Source organism: Wolffia australiana, chromosome 8 (assembly GCF_029677425.1).
Source record: "Wolffia australiana isolate 7733 chromosome 8, ASM2967742v1".
NCBI lineage: Eukaryota > Viridiplantae > Streptophyta > Magnoliopsida > Alismatales > Araceae > Wolffia > Wolffia australiana.
In genome coordinates, this window is record NC_135842.1 from 15,984,926 (window position 1) to 16,001,605 (window position 16,680).

A 16,680-nucleotide genomic window follows, 5' to 3' on the forward strand; every position below is an offset into this window, starting at 1 on the left:
ATTTAACTTCAGAATATGAAGTCAATTCAGTTTCATAATGGGGAGAATTTCTTGGAAGGTATCTTACTTGGGTTTCATTTAGTTAATTTCTATCAATATATCTTCTTTTGGGGTGGTTTAAGTTTATTGACACTTAATACCATGTGTGTTTCACTCAAGATTGACTAGGGCCAAGTCGTGCCTGCCTGTGAGGGTAGGGTAAGTGGTTGGTTGGGAAGTCAGCGTTAGACTGAGGCCAAGTCTAAGGGGTTGAGCAAAAGTTCAACCCATGGTGCATTATTCTGAATCGTACAGATTCACACAGGATCATGGTAGGTTCACCTACTTGGAGCATGCATGGATGGCTGACAGATGAAGGTTTGATCTAGTAGGAAATAATTCAACCCTCCTTATCCATGCACATAAGCCCTATTAGAACACTTTCATAGATCTACCTGTGTGACCCACTTTCCTTACACAACCCACTAATCCAGCTCCTCGATTACAACAACCCATTCCTCCAACTCTCTCCATCAGTTAATTAAAACTGCTATGGATCTTCTGCAACTTGATATCCAGATCTGGCTAACCAATAAGTTCTGAAATAAATAAAAACAAACCCACTAGAACACAAAACAATTATAAGTGACAGTGATCTTTAAATAACACATTACGATTAAATAATACTATTTTCAGCAGACTATTAGTATGCAAAAATGGGGTCAAATGTCAACCATATTATTTTTAATTTTTTATATTTATTATTATTTTATGAATAGAGTCAATAAATAATACACGCTATCGTTTTCATTTATCTATGTTTTTGTGTGATTCATTTTTGCATGAATAACTACATTTTTTAATAAAAAACTAAGTAAATTCAGTGAACATTAAATTTAAAGAATAATTCAGTGAACATTAAATTTAAAGAATACTCTGAGATATTTATTATATCGGTTTTGAATAGCTGACAAATAGTATACCAAACAGTTTATGAAAATTTAATGAAATTGGTCAAAAATTAAGTTTAAAGATGATTGTGCATTGGAGTGGCTACACACAAGAAAAGAAAACGTGTGCATGTTTCAGTGTAAGACACATGGGGTGATTAAATTGAGAAATCATTCAAAATCATGTGAATTTATGGATAAGTAAATTTTATTTGGCCACTGAGAAGTAATCAAGCTCATAAAAACATGTGCATATGTTAAGGTTATGTTCAAACAAGATACTTATTTTAAAAAAAAAATATTTCAATTTATTATATACTCTAATAACTATGGTTAATACCTATTAGAGACAACAGTGTTCAGGATTGAATAATGTATTCCACAAAACTAAAATATATATAATGCAGAGATTTGTGCAAGTGTACTTGTGAAAAATAAGCCAATAACTTAGGGTGGTGCAATATTTTCCATGTAAAGAATAAACAAAGGACCCTTTAGAAGAAAAGCTAATGAAACTATGTCAGTAAAGTTTCAATCGCATTATAAGAAGTCCACCATTGAATACACAGTTTTCATTCATCGATGATATAATCAGATATTTCATGCCTTAAGCATATGTTCGTAATCCACAAAGTAATTATTATTTGTTTTTAAAATCCAAAGGTAAGAGAATTGAGTGGAGATAAACCTCACAAACTAATTAAGAAATAAGGAAAAATGCATGCCTCAATCCAAGGGATTAACATAAAGCACTAACTTGTAACAATGCATTTCTTGTGTCATAATACAGATTGTCGGGTAGTTTACAACTTTAAATCATTTTTTGTCTAGCATATGGTAACCTAAAAGAATATATCTTTTTTTATTTCATTATTATTTTTTACTATTTCATTTTATTATTTTTTACTATTTCATTTCATTATTTTTTACTATTTCATTTCATTATTTTTTACTATTTCATTTCATTATGTTTTACTATTTCATTTTCTTATTTTTTACTATTTCATTTTCTTATTTTGTAATAACTAATTTAATTATTTTTTTACTATTTAATTTTGATTTTTTTATTATTTGATTTTATTATTTTATACTAATTCATTCCATTATTTTTTACTATTTCATTTCACTACTTTTTACTGTTTCATTTCATTGTGTTTTACATTAATTTTTCCTCTTTTGATCTAGTTAACTTTTGCAAACTGATATTTCATCACATGTTTTAGTATAATAATGTCAATAATGTAAAAGGTACATGTCTATATATAAATTTTATACATTTAAATTAGAATCAGCCTTCTTATTCAAGAAAAACCTTAGCTCCTAGAACATTTGTTATTTAAATATATGTTTATTAATTTAAAGTATTTTATCTTAAATAAATAATCCAAATAATTATATTTTATTTATATCAAGTGTATGTAACAAATATGATTTCCCTCGATGTGACTTAAACACTGTACGCGATATTTTTATATGTAAATGAATACTATCCACTTCCTTTACATAAAGCTTAAACTTAATAAATTGTGTATTTTTAGGTGCCCCATTGTCTTTATCCCAATATTTCAAATAAGGCACATGAAAAAGATCAAATTAAATGTATTTCAAAGTAACCTTATACCTTACTTTTCAGATTAAGGGTTAATAAAAATTTAAAATTGATAGCTTCCTGTTAGGGTATTCGTTAAAATATTTTCATAGAAAATTATGATTAATTAATCAAAACATTTGTATATTAATATTTTCATTTCGATGAGGCAGTTGTTGGAAAACTCTGTATTCTTCACAATATTTTTTTCATCATGGAATAAAGATGATAAAAACTTGTTTAAAATCATGAAATTCTTTTATTCTAATAGGTTTTTTCCCATATTGAAATCAAACCACCCTTTCTGTATCAAATAATACCAACTGTCACAGGGTGCAACACCAATATTCAAATCAAAAACGTTTAGTAAGTAGCATTATTTTTAAGAAGCATCACCCCTTTGATGTTCTATCTACTATAGCTTTTGCCCATTGCAATTAGCATTTATGTTTCATAAAGATACCTCCATAGAAGACAGTGTCAATAGCACAAAAATAAAAAAGGGAGTAGAATGAGCATATAAAATAAAATCCAAACCACAAAATCGTCTCTTTGTAATATCTCTGAGATTATTTAACTAAAAAATCAAAACTATCAAGCATAGATCAAGGATTTAGGTTTCACAGTTTTTGGTTTATGTTTCTGAGATCTAAAATATGATTCTTTAGTTTCAAGTTACATTTAAAAATTTTCTCATAATTAGCTTTAAAATAATTTTCAATCCAAAAATTTTAAAAATATAATCAGAATCTGGATCTCGTAGGCGGCATCAATTTTTAATATGATCAAAACTATTTTAAATTGTTTTCGTCTATCACATGTGATGATACTCTATGAAATTTTTCATTTCATTACATGTATTTTAAAAAATATTTATCTATGAACATATTTTGAAAACACATGGATAATATTGATTTCATATATAAGAAAAAACAAAACCATCCAATAGTTGGATGAATATTAAGATAATGACAGCATTTTTAGATGTCAGGATTATGCTCTCAAGAATCAACCAATAAAAGCAAACAGCCTTTACCTAATACTTTGATATGTTCTCATTTTATTAAAAAAGGCAGTGTCCAAAAGAATTTATTCCCCTTTTTATTTATTTTATCAACATTTGATGATTGATTTGATTTCATATTCATGAGGATAGTTCTTGGATTTCTCAGCCTACTTCTTTTAGATTTTTCACAAAGGTGATTATTTCATATTGATTCCATTTTAATGTATGAACTTATATACTAATGCTTGTTCATATTTAATTTTATGTCTTTTTACCATTTATATATTTAGGTATTTTGAAGAATCAAACAGTGCTGATTTAGTCCAATGAAAGCCGAAAGAAAATGGGCTGATGACATCTGGAGAGGAATGTGCATCCAATTATTTTCAGATATTATTTTTTAATATGCTATAAATTACAAGAGAAGTTCAAAGATCTAAGGGGGTATTTGTGAACGTAGCTTATCATATTTATATTAATCTAACAGTAAATATTAGATGCTTCACGAGAGATAAAAATTTCAAACATGATTTGCGTGGAATAAATTATGTATATGATAGTCAATCAAATTACACGTCTGTTTACACTATCAAAGAGGAACCTAACATGGATGTGAAATTACGTTCAAAGGATTCAAAAATAAATATGGGAAAGTAGATATGATCCAGTTAGGTGTGTGATAATATAGATAAATGTATCAAAAGAAACTGATAAACATAAATATTAACCGTAGTTTAGCCTAATATCTCATTCTGACATGCATAATTTATATTTTCCCCAACTTATATGCTCAGAAACCCAACCTTCATAGCAATCAATAAATGGCAGATAAAAATCATATACAAAAATTTGAGGTACAAATAGCTTATTATGATTTACATCTTATTTTTTTAGCTTAACGAGTTATTGATATTATATCTTTGTTTATCATATTGATGTTATTTATTTCATAAGAGCCTGGCTGCCAATAAAAAATTCTAAATGTGATTTTACATACATCAGGTCATAATCAACCATGGTAAAAATAAAAACAATATTATCATCTCATATATTAAATAAATAAATTCATTTCAAATAAAGTGCCTAAGGTCTTCATGATTTTTTACTATAACCAACTTTTGAGAGTTCGTCTCAAATGTAAAAAATTTAGGACCTGATATTGTAAGTAAATTGACACTTCATCTCAATCAAACTTATTTTTCCATTTCAATAAAAAAATCAATGCCAATGTCTCTTATATGTTCCAATTTCCCATTTATATTACAATCTGAATACAATCTTAAGAAAAATACAGATGACAAAATCATAATCCAAACACATTTTTACTTAATCCAATCCCTTTTGTTTACATAAAAGCTTTTTTATTTTTTTGGAGTAAAATTTAAAGAGCTGATTAAGCTATTCAGAAAACTTGATGAAATGTTTAAATACAATTTAAAATTTGTCATAAACATATTGTGTGTGGAACCCTCAAGGCCCACGTATCAATCTTGTTTACAAATATAACTGTCTAATAAACTTTATTGGCCGAACTAATTAATTATTTATATCACCATAAAGAATAAGTAATAAATAGGTCAATTTATAGCCCATGGCATGATGAACCGAAAATTGGGCTTCATATGTCATTCAAGGCATCTTCTTTACGCAACAATATTTCTAATTTTCCTTAGAAGCAAAGAGCGAGCAAAGGTCCAGTCCACAAGAAGCAAGTATTGAATAAGTGAACTTTACCTTTAATTTATGAATTTTTTATATTAATTCTAGGAATGCAATCTTATTTAATAAAAGCATAAAAATGAATATGTATTAATCATTAATGTTGAGAAAACATAGATTCTTATTAATCTAATTTATTGAAATTTGATTTCAATAACTGTGGAATTTTACGAGAAATTAATGATTAAATTAATAATTAATTATAATTAAAATACCTTTGCAGCCGCTTAGTGGCATTGGGTGACAGTTGACAGAGATGGATGTGAGTGGAGTGGAGCATATGAAAGAGATACCATAGTGATTGTGATAGAGATGATGACACTTTGGTAGCATTGGGTGACAATACGGTGGAGACAAAGTGGATACATGCCGACGATCAAGAGAGCTTGATATCATGTGCATGATCATAGATGCCTAGGCTAATGATGACAGTGACCAAGGAAAAATGATTAACACTTGAGTAGGAAAAAGACAAAGTTCACACTAACCTCATCTTCATATGCTAAATGGGCTTAGTGGTGCTCTTTCTTCACATTTCTTGATCTTAAAATCACTCTTTCAATCCTTCACTCTTGGGGTGCAAGAACGGACTCAAATCAGATTTTGAATGAGAAAATCACAAAATAAATAGTAATTAGGAAGAAAAAAACGGGGTTCACTTTTATAATTTCGGATGCTAAATTATGTTTATAGGTCCAAGATGGTGGATGGATAAAAGGGCAAAAGATGGAACTATCCCCAAAATTTCAGCCCGAAACTCCAAGATCGTTAGATATCATCATTTGAGTTTCAAGCAATCAAAGCCATCTGATTTTGTCCTCATATTTGTGTGTAAGATCTCAAGATGTGGCATGCAATTCTACTAGTGAAAAATTCAAACAAAGCATTTCATATTTAAATAAATTCTAACTCATACTTTTAGAAATATAAAATCATTTTATTTATGATTTTAACATCAGAAAATTGCCTACAGATACCAAAAAAATCCATAAAAACATAATATAATTCTAAAAATATAAACTCCTAAATACATTTGCATATATCTAATTTTTCTTAATATTATATTTATTTATTCATGAAATTAATGTAGTTTGATTATGTTCAAATACCATAAAATCATATAGAAATTATAAATCCATTCTTAAAGAGAAATAAATTATTTTAAGCTTTAATATCATGCATTTATGATCATTTAAACAAAAATAAACATGAAACTACATGAAATGATTACCAAAAATAACATGGTATTTCTGATTATCACGGGGTTTCAAGCTACTTATATTTCTCTAAAATATAAAGGAGTACATCAAATCTCTCACAGAACCGTTACTATCACCAGGTATTGTGTGTATAATCCCTAATCCTCTTGAAAATCCTAAAATGACCTAGGTGTATGGCAACCATCCATCCACAAGATGTATTTGGTTTCTCAGGCCAAAAGATCACTTACACAATTGTGACATGAATCAATGTTATTTTCAGTTAAGTATGATACCATTACGGGATTCATATGGATCAATTCAGTAGAACAATTACCGCAAAGAAAACCCACTTTTTATCTTTCATGCACCCACAATAATGGATATGGGCTCAGCCATACTCATCATCTGAGTTATATTAGATAGTGTTGTTCTCTCTAGATATTTTTATGTGCTCTCTAGTATCCTACAAACAAGAATATGTATAATACATTTAAGGACCAATGATCTGTTCATTGTTGTCTCATAATGATTTGCTCATTAGTAGTATGTATTTTTTGACTTCATTATAAGAATCACACATTCATTTTACGAATATATTGTACCAATGAATATTAAAATAGATGTAAGGATGTATCTGTTAGATTGCCACACATGTTTCCATACAAATTAAGTTACACAAATCATTTGATTTCAATCATTTATAAAAATATGTCATTAGTATGGTTTCAGAGGCCTTGACAACCAGAGAAAGAGGGTAGATTAGTTAAAAAGTTTTGAAATCATTGTGGAAAAGGACTAGGATCTGAATATTTGATAATCCAAGGCAAGACATTTTGGATCTGTTATTATTTTATCTTAAAATTATCTATTGTGATATATAATATTTTTATAGTCAATAATATTGATAGAGGATTCCAAGAATGAAGAATAAGGGAAAATATTATACAGGGAATGGAAGTGGAGAATAGTCTAATCTTTGTGTCCTAACGTATCTCTGTAACCATTACATAGATAGTATGATGTATTACTAAAAATAAATTGTCAATTAATATTTATAATTTAATTGTAATTTTTTTAATAAGTAATTTACCCCTTCTGTGATTTTCCAGCACCTATAAACAATAAAGGATGTTTGATGGATAAAAAAATAATTTTCTAACTTATTAACCACATATTTGGGACCATCAACCATAATTTTCATGATTTTCTCTGGTCCACCTCATCCCTATTCAGACACTGTTATCATATCTTGTTTATCATGTTATCCACACACTCAACATTTGTTCTCATTTCATCCGAAGCCATATTTTCTTGGAATTTTTTTATTTCTCCCTAGTTTATTTTTACTAAGATTTTATTCATTGCTTCCAATCTTAATTATTAAATGAATCTACACTTAACCTGTGCGCCCAAGCAATTGCCAAAAAGTGATCTCAGCTTCAGACTAGTTTTGAGCAAGTTTTTGGGGGCAACCATCTATTAAGTTGTCTTTTTTACATGTGAAGTATATGGGCTGGAACATTTCAATTATGCATATAAGGACAAAAAATAAACCCTCCAATTCAATCACAGAGTTTATTGTATTAGAGACATTGGGCACATCAAACATCGTATAATGATATTGTATTTCTTCTGTTTTTTGGCATTTTTTTCCAAATAAGGTTTTGATATTCCCCTTTATAGACCCTTTCTCCCTTTTACTTCACTACATTTCTCTCTAGAGGCCGTCTACAATCATTAGTTAAAAGAGATCATTGAGACAAGGTATATTTTCTCTCTTAGCATTATCTTCCCCTAGAAGTTGCATCTATCTCCATCAGCCAACCATCACATCTTCGTTGTAGTATGTATATGGCGCAAATAAGATACAGCATTAATAACCTCCTGAACAAGGAAAAAAATACAGTTATATATAGATACTATGGTAATATATAAAGGTGAAAATATCAAGATGGATCCATAATATCAAGTGATAAAATTCCAGAAATTCCCGTAGATCTTTTTTTGGCTTACTTTTATCATCTAATTGGAATCCAAATGACTTGATAATGAAGGGAATCTTTTGGATATAATATTTTATAGCATTATAAAGACCCCCTCAGGCTTGATGCTACCCTATAAAATGATAACATGGTATTTGAAAATTATGTGTCACCATCAAACTTATCCTTTGCCTGTCTCACGATGACAATCACAATCACAAGTTTTCGCTATTATTGTCGTTGTCACTCGTTCCCATGATAATGATGATGATGATGCTAAAGAAATCTCCATTATCATCATACTCATGTAGATAGAACTCATCATTATTTTAACTAGGTTCCCTCAATAATAACAGTTTAAGATTTGTATATCCTAAGAAAATTTCAGCCGGGAACTCACATTTCTATGAAAATATCTACAACGATAAAACTGACTTGAAAATAGTAAGAAAGATGTTTTTAATGTTAGAAATTCTCAGAAATTCGTTCACACGTATAAAATGAAGAGCTCAAATAAAATTGTGATTTTAAGATTATGCTATACTGGCTCTCCAATCGTCTCTCTCATTTATTATTTTTTCTCTAAATGAATTACTTCCATGTGGAAGCATTGGATCATTATGAAGGGCTAGCCTTCTCAAAATTGAACACAATTATTTAAAATCAAACTCAATTGTAAGCCTTAGTTGCATTCCATACTTATGTCTTAATAAGTGGAATAAACTAGTCATCAATTATTCAGCCAACAAATCAACAAGATTTTAAAAAAAAGATTAATAAGCATAAAACTGTCTCCAAATTTTCATCTTTCCAGAGACAAAATGAGGATGAAAGCAAGTGAGCAGAGGATATTTGGTTGTGAATTGCCTGCTTGGAAGAGTCGGGGGAACAGTCTTCCCATGACTGTCTCATTCACATAAAACTAAGTTTCTCAAACAAAAATAGATCATGATTATGCTCATTATTAAATGCATATGTGATAAGAAGTCACTAAGGTCTTATCGACTAGTCTATTATGTATTGGTTCCCTTTACATAAGATTCGCCATTTTTCACCGAAATTTGGTAAAACCAAACCAAACTGGTACTATCGGTTACGGAATATCGGGCTTACCAAAATGTCCGTACGAGGCTCGGTTTCACAAAAAAACAAACCAAATACCCAACCGAATATTGTATGGGAAAAAATATCAAAAATTGTGTAGACTGAGGGATTTGAACATGGGTTGTCCGTGCACACACAAAATCTAGTGCCTATTGGGCAAGTCATCTTTAAGGTAAACTAATCCAGCTAAAATATTAAAAATCCATAAAATCAATAGGCAAATAAAATTAATATGCAAATAACATGTACAAAAAACACTTAAACACGTAAATAAGATAGATACACAAATAACATATATCAAAAATGCAGAAATATGCAAATAACATGTACAAAAAACATAAATACACAAATCAGATAAAGACACGAATAACATGTAGAAATAACATAAATCCACAAATCATATAAAGACACAAAGAACACAAATACGCAAATAACTGAATACACAAAATAACATAAATACATAAATAACATAAATACACAAACAACATAAATACAGAAATAACATAAATTCACAGATATGGTAAATAAGAAAATAATGTAAAATATAAAAATAACATAAATAAACAAATACAAACATGACATGAATATGTTAATATGCAAAAATATAACTACACAATAATATAAACACCTAGATATGTAGTTGTGTAAATGCCTAAATATTAAAATTTATAAATATGTAAATTTATGAATATATAAATATGTGAATCTATGACTATGTAAATATGTGAATCCATGACTATGTAAATATGTGGATCTATGACTAAGTAAATATGTAAATATGTAAATCTATGACACTGTACATACATAAATTCAAATATAAATATATAAAAAGTTTATAAATAGATAAACTTTCAATATGATTTTTTTCGTAAGCGCGTGACATAACTTGTAGGTTTAACTGAACTAAAACCGAACTCTAACATAACCAAAGTTTAGGTATAGGTGTAAGTATTGGCCAAAAACTGATACCAAGACCGAAACCGTCTTTCCCCACTTCTAGATAGTTCTGGACGATTGAAGAGCAAAAAATATGTGAGTTTTAGTCATTCGTTAATAGAAAAGAATGAATTAGTTCAATGAAGCAGAAAAAGTCCTGATTTGTAATAAATTAAGATAAGAAATGGTAACGAAAGAAAAGTAAATTTCAAACATTCAATTGGTGAAATTTAGATAAGGGTTAATAGTGAGTAAAAGGGAATAAGGATTAGACAAGGAAATCAAGTCAGCAGTGAAAAGGTCAGGTATAAATTTATTTTTATTACAGAAGACGGGATGAGTCCAGAGAATCAAACGGTGGAGATGAACGGGAGTATGGCCAGATCTAACGGCCAAAAATATTTTACTCAGATTTCGGGGGCCCCTTCCACTTGAAATTGTCAGCGTAGGCCTTTGGCTGCGGAAAGATGAAAAATATGGGTCAAATAGAAATACAGATACAAACTGATCAAGATGGCCGGCGGAACTCCGAGAGAGAAGGAAAGATATGAAAAGATCACAGAAGAAAGAGATAGGAAAAGAGAACAGAAGAAAGAGATATGAAAAGAGAACAAAAGAGAGAGAGAGAGACAGGAACAGAGAACATAAGAAAGAGATTTGGAAAGAGAACAGAAGAGAGAGAGAGAGAGAGAGATAGGAAAAGAGAACAGAAGAAAGAGAGAACAGATGAGAGAGAGAGATACGAAAAGAGAACAGAAGAAAGAGAGAACAAATGAGAGAGAGAGATAGGAAAAAAGAACAGAAGAAAGAGAGATAAAGAGGGGAGAGATACGAAAAGAGAACAGAAGAGAGAGAGAAATGGAAAGGTATCAGAATAAAGAGAGAGAGAGAGAAAGAGAGGGAGAGAGATGAAAAGAGAACAGAATAAAGAGAGAGAGAAAGAGGGGGAGAGAGATGAAAAGAGAACAGAATAAAGAGGGGGAGAGAGATGAAAAGAGAACAGAATAAAGAGGGAGAGAGAGATGAAAAGAGAACAGAATAAAGAGGGGGAGAGAGATGAAATGAGAACAGAATAAAGAGAGAGAGAAGTGAAAATAGAACAGAAGAGAGATGAAAATAAAACATAAAATAGAGATGAAAATAGAACAGAAGAAAGTGGGAGAGAGAGAGAAAGATGAAAAAGGAGAAGAAGAGGGAGAAACAGATAGAGAGAGATGAAAAAAAGAAGAGGGAGAAAGAGATGGAGAGAGATGAAAAAGGATAAGAGGGAGAAAGAGATAGAGAGAGATGAAAAAGGAACAGAAGAGAGAGATGCAGAGAGATGAAAAGAGAACAGAAGAGAGAGAAATACAGAGAGATGAAAAGAGAACAGAAGAGAGAGAAATACAGAGAGATGAAAAGAGAACAGAAGAGAGAGAAATACAGAGAGATGAAAAGAGAACAGAAGAGAGAGAGAGATATATAAAGAGAGATGAAAAGAGAACAGAAGAGAGAGAGAGATATATAATGAAAGACGAAAAGAGAAAAGAAGAGAGAGGGAAATGAAAAGAGTACAGAATAGAGAGAGAGAGAGATGAAAAGAGAACAGAAGAGGGAGAGGACAGAGAGAGAGAGAGATGAAAAGAGAACAGAAGAGGGAGAGAGACAGGGACAGAGAGATGAAAAGAGAACAGAAGAGGGAGAGAGACAGAGAGAGAGATGAAAAGAGAACAGAAGAGGGAGAGAGACAGAGAGAGATTGAAAAAAAGAAAAAAGCAGGAGAGAGAGAGAGATGAAAAGAGAACAGAAGAGGGAGAGAGACAGAGAGAGGTTGAAAAAAAGAAAAAAACAGGAGAGAGAGAGAGATGAAAAGAGAACAGAAGAGGGAGAGAGACAGAGAGAGATTGAAAAAAAGAAAAAAACAGGAGAGAGAGAGAGAGATGAAAAGAGAACAGAAGAGGGAGAGAGACAGAGAGAGATTGAAAAAAAGAAAAAAACAGGAGAGAGAGAGAGAGATGAAAAGAGAACAGAAGAGGGAGAGAGACAGAGAGATTGAAAAGAAAGAAAAAAAACAGGAGAGAGAGAGAGAGATGAAAAGAGAACAGAAGAGGGAGAGGGACAGAGAGAGAGATTGAAAAAAAAGAAAACAGGGAAATAAAAATAACCATTGCAAAAAAGAAATGGCAATGAATTTCAATATATACAACGGAAATGGCCCCAATCAACAAGTTCTTTCTCCATCCTTCTCTCCTCTCCTCCTCTGACTGCACACTCTCTCCACCATGTCCCTCTCTTTCTATCTCTAGCTCTCTCTTACTCCTTTTGTGTCTTCAAGCTCCTTTTGTGTCTCTCATCTCTTCATCTCTCTTTCTATCTTTTTATACCCTCTTTCTCTCTCTATCTGTCCATATTTTTGGGAGGGTCACCCACTAGTCGGGTGATCATCCCTTTTAATGTTTTTTCTAAAAAAATCTTTCTCAGCTAGACCAGTACTTGATCACTGGCACCACCATCAAATATAAAGGCTAATACTGGAAACACAACAAACCTTCAGCACTGGAGTGTGGTGCTTCTTGATCTGCAAATAGGAAATAATTATCATAAAAAACTCCACATTTATTTTAAACAGTCAAAACGAGAGATCAGAACGATTGAGGCAGATAAGTGTCGGCATTATTAATCACACGATTAAGAATAAAAACTGATAGAATTGTGATCTCTCTTGTTGCCGATCCATTCTAGAATGTTCCTATTTTAACTTTAGATGTCAAAAAGCAGCAGAGAAATCAAGTGAGATATGATATGATCCGTGCCAGGGATTGTAATGTGTCTCGTCCCTCAGCGGAATGGATGATGCTGAGGGACGAGGCCAGTAGAGGTGTGATGGAAACACCACTTGTAATTCAAGTCCTGCCTTCCAATGAGGAAGGCTACATATTTAAAGGGAAATGCAAGCCAGAAGGAAAGACAATAATACCCCTAGTGGGCTTACAAGAGGGAGTAGATCGTTACAGATACTGATGATCATGATCATGATGATGATACTGATGATGGTGATGATGACGATCAAGGTGATAAGAATATTGAAGACGGGGTGAAGAGTCAGGACTGGTGGAACACATAGAAGCCATGAGCATTTATGAAAATTGAAATCTCCCCACTTGCATATTGAAAATAATCGTATAATACACTACCTTTCACAAGAACCAAAGAAACCCAGATACAATTTACAGAAAACTCCTCAAACTAACTCAAAAGTAGCCAAATTTACTTCTTGTTGACGAAATACACAGATGATGATAGACACGTACCACATATTTCCACCCATGCCTCTCTGCGAAAGAAGCAGCAGCCGCAGCACTGTCAAATCCAAGACCTGCATCTCCTACATTGGCATATGGGTCCCCAGTTGATGTCCAGCCCATCAATGGATTCTCCCACCTAAATTGCATATAAAAAAAGGAACAAAACTTTACATGGGCGTACCACCATTTCAATCAGCATATCATGCATATTTTTTTCTGAAAAATTTAAAGAAAAATATAGTCTAATCATTTCTTAACCAACTGCGTCGGGGTATAGTTTTTTGAAATATTCTTTGCACAGGGATACTACTGATGGCCATTAACAAATTGAATAAATTCTATGGATTCACGAAAAAGTTCGTCTCTTTGTGCTAAGGAGTCACCATCTCGCAGAAAAAAAGGACTCATTTATTTTGGGAAAAACAGGAGACCACGAAAACAAAAAAGAATTGAGCTTTACCTACATCATGTTATTTCAGATAATTGATCAGGAACAATTAAATACACATCGCATTGACATCACTCACTTTTGAGTCGACATGAAATTTATCTTCCACTTTCCGACTTTCCCAGAGCCTTGTTGAGTCGCAGCTCGGGCAGGAGAGTAGATTACGACCTGAAAGGTTTAGTTTAGCCCGAAATTATCGGCTCGATCACATGGATTTCAAGAACATTTTAGAATGTAAAAGAATCATCCCATAAAATTGTCAAAGGTCTACTTATTCTTCTTGACAGAGTTCAGTGTGAAGGAATAATTCATCACGAAATTCAACTCGAAGACACATTTTTTTTACCATTATATCAAATGAATCGCGCATTTAAATTTTCTGAAGAGAACCTTAATTTGATTCATTCTGGTATCGTTTTAGAAGAATTTCATACATTACCGCATAAACCCCTCGAATGGAAGGAAGATACCTCACGGTTGGACAAAGGAAATTTCGGACGCTTACTCTTTCGCTTAATAAGAAAAATAGTCTCATTAGGACGGAATGGAGATGGAGCGAACGAGTCTAGGTCAAAATGGTGACCATGTGTTAACCCCAAAGAGAGAACAGGAATGGAAAAACAACTACTGAGAGCGCGCCGATCAACAGAAAATCAACAAATCCTGATATAAAGAGACAGAGATGGAGAAAACAATCCTAAACAGTCGAATTTCCTCTCTCTAACCCCAAACGCATAAAAGGAAACAAATCAAATCAGATACCAGAAACATTAAACACAAAAAGAAAAATTACATAATTAAATCTTCACGCATACACGAAATCCATTCAACGAACAGCAATCTCCCTAATTAACGCACCTTTCGCTGTAATTGCTCCTGAGGGATACCAGAGACCATTCCGATCTCTCCAGGCTTGACCTCCACCAAGGCATCTGTGGAGAACGATCGCCATCTCGAGATCTCGGACGAGGATCGACCGACCAACTGAGGAAGCGTTCGAACCTGCCGTCGAAAATGCGTCGCCATTTCTCTCGACAACAGCGCAGTTGAGCTTCTTCAAATGTTTATAAACAACATAAATTTGCGACTTTAACCCCTTCACTGAATTTATTTCCAATATGCCCTCTTATTTCGTCGTCCCGTCATCCACCTCAGCTTCTTAAACGATGACGATTTCCGTCATCGTCTGAGGTAATATTTGCAATTATTCTGGAAAATATATAATGTGAAGTTGTTATTATTACGTTGCTCAAGTCACTACATCATTATATTTTGGGTTTGACAGTGCTGGTATTTAGCAAGAACCTAAATCTTATCTAAACTTCGGTCCAGTTCTGGTCAAGTCTTGTCCAGTCCTGATCCGGTTTGGAATGAAGAACGGGGAGTTGACCAACCCTTGAAGCTAGGGATTGCCCGTACAAATTTCCGGTATCCGTTTTTTACTGATATCCGGGTATCAGATAAGTAGCTTGTTTAATACATCTCATTAATTTTGTTTTCTTCCATATGGGTTAATAGGATTCAGAGTTTATTATTAAACACCGAATCCTATTATCCCATATGGAAGAAAACAAAAATAATGAGTTGAATATATGAAACAAGGTAATAATATATATATATATATATTAAATATGTTATGTATTAAACGAGGTAATAATATAGTAATTATTTTTTAAATATATTAATAACTCGTTTAATATATATTCTACCTCGCTTAATATATACAGCTAAGTCACTCTTTTTTTCTTCCTAATTACTATTTATTTTGTGATTTTCTCATTCAAAATCTCATTTGAGTCCGTTCTTGCACCCCGAGAGTGAAGGATTGAAAGAGTGATTTCAAGATCAAGAAATGTGAAGAAAGAGCACCACTAAGCCCATTTAGCATATGAAGATGAGGTTAGTGTGAACTTTGTCTTTTTCCTACTCAAGTGTTAATCATTTTTCCTTGGTCACTGTCATCAATAGCCTAGGCATCTATGATCATGCACATGATATCAAACTCTCTTGATCGTCGGCATGTATCCACTTTGTCTCCACCGTATTGTCACCCAATGCTACCAAAGTGTCATCATCTCTATCACAATCACTATGGTATCTCTTTCATATGCTCCACTCCACTCACATCCATCTCTGTCAACTGTCACCCAATGCCACTAAGCGGCTGCAAAGGTATTTTAATTATAATTAATTATTAATTTAATCATTAATTTCTCGTAAAATTCCACAGTTATTGAAATCAAATTTCAATAAATTAGATTAATAAGAATCTATGTTTTCTCAACATTAATGATTAATACATATTCATTTTTATGCTTTTATTAAATAAGATTGCATTCCTAGAATTAATATAAAAAATTCAAAAATTAAAGGTAAAGTTCACTTATTCAATACTTGCTTCTTGTGGACTGGACCTTTGCTCGCCCTTTGCTTCTAAGGAAAATTAGAAATATTGTTGCGTAAAGCTGTATCCTATTGTCCC

At 32.0% G+C, this 16,680-nt stretch overlaps 1 protein-coding gene across 1 annotated transcript; it reads right to left on the reverse strand.

Moving 5' to 3' along the window:
- Positions 1 to 10,672: 10,672 nt before the first annotated feature.
- FRO1 (NADH-ubiquinone oxidoreductase-like protein) lies at positions 10,673 to 15,259 on the reverse strand. The gene is made up of 5 exons (XM_078580001.1): positions 15,057 to 15,259; positions 14,278 to 14,366; positions 13,757 to 13,886; positions 12,994 to 13,023; positions 10,673 to 10,923 (listed from the first exon to the last, which is right to left on the reverse strand). The coding sequence occupies exons 1-5, from the start codon at positions 15,222 to 15,224 to the stop codon at positions 10,870 to 10,872; spliced, it is 471 nt and encodes a 156-aa protein (XP_078436127.1). The 5' UTR covers positions 15,225 to 15,259; the 3' UTR covers positions 10,673 to 10,869.
- Between the last annotated feature and the right edge of the window lie 1,421 nt (positions 15,260 to 16,680).